The 3,005-nt window shown below is 58.1% G+C and overlaps 1 protein-coding gene across 1 annotated transcript in view; it reads left to right on the top strand.

Moving 5' to 3' along the window:
* Positions 1-1,421, top strand: part of SLC23A3 (solute carrier family 23, member 3) — a 5,178-nt gene extending 3,757 nt beyond the window's left edge. Inside the window, exons 9-13 of the mRNA XM_009996265.1 lie at positions 3-51; positions 249-354; positions 430-597; positions 797-892; positions 1,063-1,421. Coding sequence (XP_009994567.1) covers positions 3-51; positions 249-354; positions 430-597; positions 797-892; positions 1,063-1,421 — 778 coding nt within the window. The remainder of the gene's footprint in view (positions 1-2; positions 52-248; positions 355-429; positions 598-796; positions 893-1,062) is intronic.
* The last annotated feature ends 1,584 nt before the right edge of the window (positions 1,422-3,005 follow it).

Here is a 3,005-nt window from a genome sequence, read left to right as displayed (position 1 = left end):
GGGGGCACGGCTGCCAGCGTCGCCAACACCTGTGCCACCGGCTTCACACAGGTATTCCCAGGGTGGGAGGAGGAAGGTTGGCAAGTTATGGGTAGGCCACGGAGCAGGTGTGGGGGACCTGTAGCACCCAGGCTGTCACTGAGACAACACCGGGAAAGACAGGTCTGTGTGGCAATTGGGGGGGATGACAGACACAGTGTGGGGGGTGATGCTCCCCATCCTCACTGTCCTGTCCTCCTTTCTGCCAGGCTGGCTCCCGCTTTCCAGTGCAAGTAAGTGCACTGGCATGTGTGATGCTGGGCATGTCCCCAAGGCTGGCAGGGCTCCTCACCTGCATCCCACTGGTGGTTCATGGTGAGTACCCAGCCCTTCTCCGGCACTGCCATGCCAGCAGCCTGCCTGGCACTGCCTGACTCCTGCCCCTTGCAGGGGGGGTGCTCTGCATCACCTATGCTGTAGCTGTGGGCACAGGGATCTCCTACTTCCAGTATGCTGACATTGACTCAGGGAGGAACATTTTCATCGTTGGCTTCACCATGTTCATGGCACTGCTGGTGCCGCGGTGGCTCAGCATGGCTCCGGCTCACCTGGCCACAGGTAGAGGGGATATTCCTGAGGCTAGGCTCTTCCAGACCTATGATATGGTGGACACATGTCCTCGATGTCCTGGGAGGCTGGGGTTCTTCCTGGCAGCAGGCAGCTCCCTCTCTGACCCCTAGATCTGCTGCAGCAGCTCCTGTCCCCTCCCCACTGCTAGGCTGGGATATCCTGGGTGATTTTGGCACTATCCCCACAGGCTGGGTGCCCCTGGACCTCCTCTTCCTCTCCCTGCTCACAATGCCTGTCTTCTTAACTGGCTTCTTGTCATTTTTCCTGGAGAACACAGTCTCAGGTGAGGGGATGCCTCTGCTCTGAGGGCTGGATCTGACCGTGAGGCTGTCCCTGAACCACTGGCTCTGCTTTCAAGCAGCCCTGCTGGAGATCCTGGGGCTGGCATGGGCCAGGAGGGTGCAGCTGGAGGAAGGGGTGCTCCTATCTCACTGCTCACTGCCCTGCTTGCAGGAACTCTGGAGGAACGAGGGCTGCTCTCTGACCTGGAACTGCGGAAAGCTGGGACAGGCAGCCACCACCCCCGTGGGGAGAGGCGTGAAGCCAGCCATGTGTATGGGCTCCCCACTGCCCTGAGGAGGCTGCTGCCAACCTCCTGCAAGGCTTTCCCCTGCTGCTTCCTCTGTCCAGAGAGTGAGGAGGAGGAGGAGGAAGAGGAGGATGAAGAAGAGGAGGGCAGCTGTACTAATGAGGAGGGGACTGCTGCCCCAGGAGAAGGGACACACCTGCTCCCCAAACCTGGCTCGGGGGAGCAGCAGTGGGCCAGAAGGCCAAGTGAGACAGAGATGCCTGCATGGCACCCTGTGGCCTAACCCCCCAGTGTGGGGACATCTCAAAGGGACTGGGGCTGTGCCTCTAAGGCAGCTTGCAAAACACTTTGCTCCTTGTTTCTGAAGCTCATATGGACTGGAAAGACTTTTGCTTCCTCACTCCCAGCACAAACCTCATTTCTCCCCTCAGGAGCAAGCTATAAAAACCTTCAGCCACCTTTACCTTTTCCAGGAGTTTCCTTTACAGCCAGGATTTGCCTGGGAGATGGCAGCCCACCCTCCCTTGGTTCCCTGAGGACTGCAACTGTGGAGGGCATGGCCAGCTGGTGTCACTGTAGCTAGGGAAGTGGGGACCCCTAAGGCCCATGATCACCCTGTGGATGCAGCTGTGGATTTACTCCCTGGCACTGTGCTCAGGAAGGACTGGCTCTCCCCCTCCTCATTGTTTTATCCCAGTTGTGCCCATGGCACCAGGTCTATACTAACATGCTGACTCTGGCACACCAGGATGCCCCAGGCTGGGGGTGCAGCTCAGTTCCCCAAAACAGTGAACCCCATTTCCACCTGCAGCGAGATGGTCCTAGGAGTGCTCACTTCTTAACTACCCCCCACAGGCATTGCTCTTGCTGCTAAACCATTCAGTGGTGGCTTTCCCTGGGGAAGGGGACATCACCTTTGACACCCATGATTATTCTCAGTGCCCGAGTTGGTTTCCTACTGCCGGCTGGTTATGTCACCAGCAGGAGAATCTGCACCAGCCCTGCTCTCTGCTTCAGCATTTACAGCAGATCAGAGTCCACAAGCAGGCCCTGCATTCCCAGAGCTGCCTCTGCCAGTGTGAACTGGCCTGTGAAAGTCCAGCCCCGGGCTAGGAAAGGCTGGGGCTTTGCAGCCCTTGGGTTATGCAAGCTGGCCCTGGGTGCAAGCTCGAAGGAAGGACGGACTTGGGTTTCTTGTGAGCCTGGCCCCTGGGCATGGGGGCACAGGGCGACCAGCAGTCTGGGTACAAGCCTGAGCAAGCAGCAGTGCAGGTGCCTGGCCTGTGCACTGCTTGTGCCATACCTGTGCAGAGGCACCCTGTGGCTGCAGGGGCTGAGGAATAAACCTGAGGCCAAGCAACAGGAGTGTCTGCTGCTCCTGCCTCTCTGGGCTGCCCCTGCAGCCTAAGGGCTGCCCTCAGCCGGCTGTGTGGAATCACGGAACAGTTTAGGTTGGAAGGAACCTTAAAGACCATCTACTTCCAAACCCCCGTGCCTGGGCAGGGACATCTCCCACTAGACCAAAGCACCATCCAACCTGGCCTTGAACATTCCAAGGAGGGGGCATTCACAGCTTCTCCGAGCAACCTGTGCCAGTGTCTCACCACCCTCACTGAAAAGGAGCTTCTTTCTAGTAACTAATCTAAATCTACCCTCTTTCAGTCTGAAACCATTCCCCCTTGTCCTATCACTACTCCCCCTTGTAAAAAGTCCCTCTCCAACTTTCCTGCCACCCCTTCAAGTACAGGAAGGCTCCTACAACGTCCCCGGGAGGACAGACCAGGAAGTTTCACAACAGGAACAAGCGCGAAACGGCGCGAAGACGTTTCAATCCACACGGCTTTGCCCAGCGTCCCGTCCCGCGATG

This window comes from Chaetura pelagica, unplaced genomic scaffold (genome assembly GCF_000747805.2).
Source record: "Chaetura pelagica isolate M959 unplaced genomic scaffold, ChaPel_1.0 scaffold3, whole genome shotgun sequence".
Classification (NCBI taxonomy): domain Eukaryota; kingdom Metazoa; phylum Chordata; class Aves; order Apodiformes; family Apodidae; genus Chaetura; species Chaetura pelagica.
Note: the sequence above shows the minus strand (reverse complement) of the source record. Positions and strands in the feature narration are given on the sequence as shown.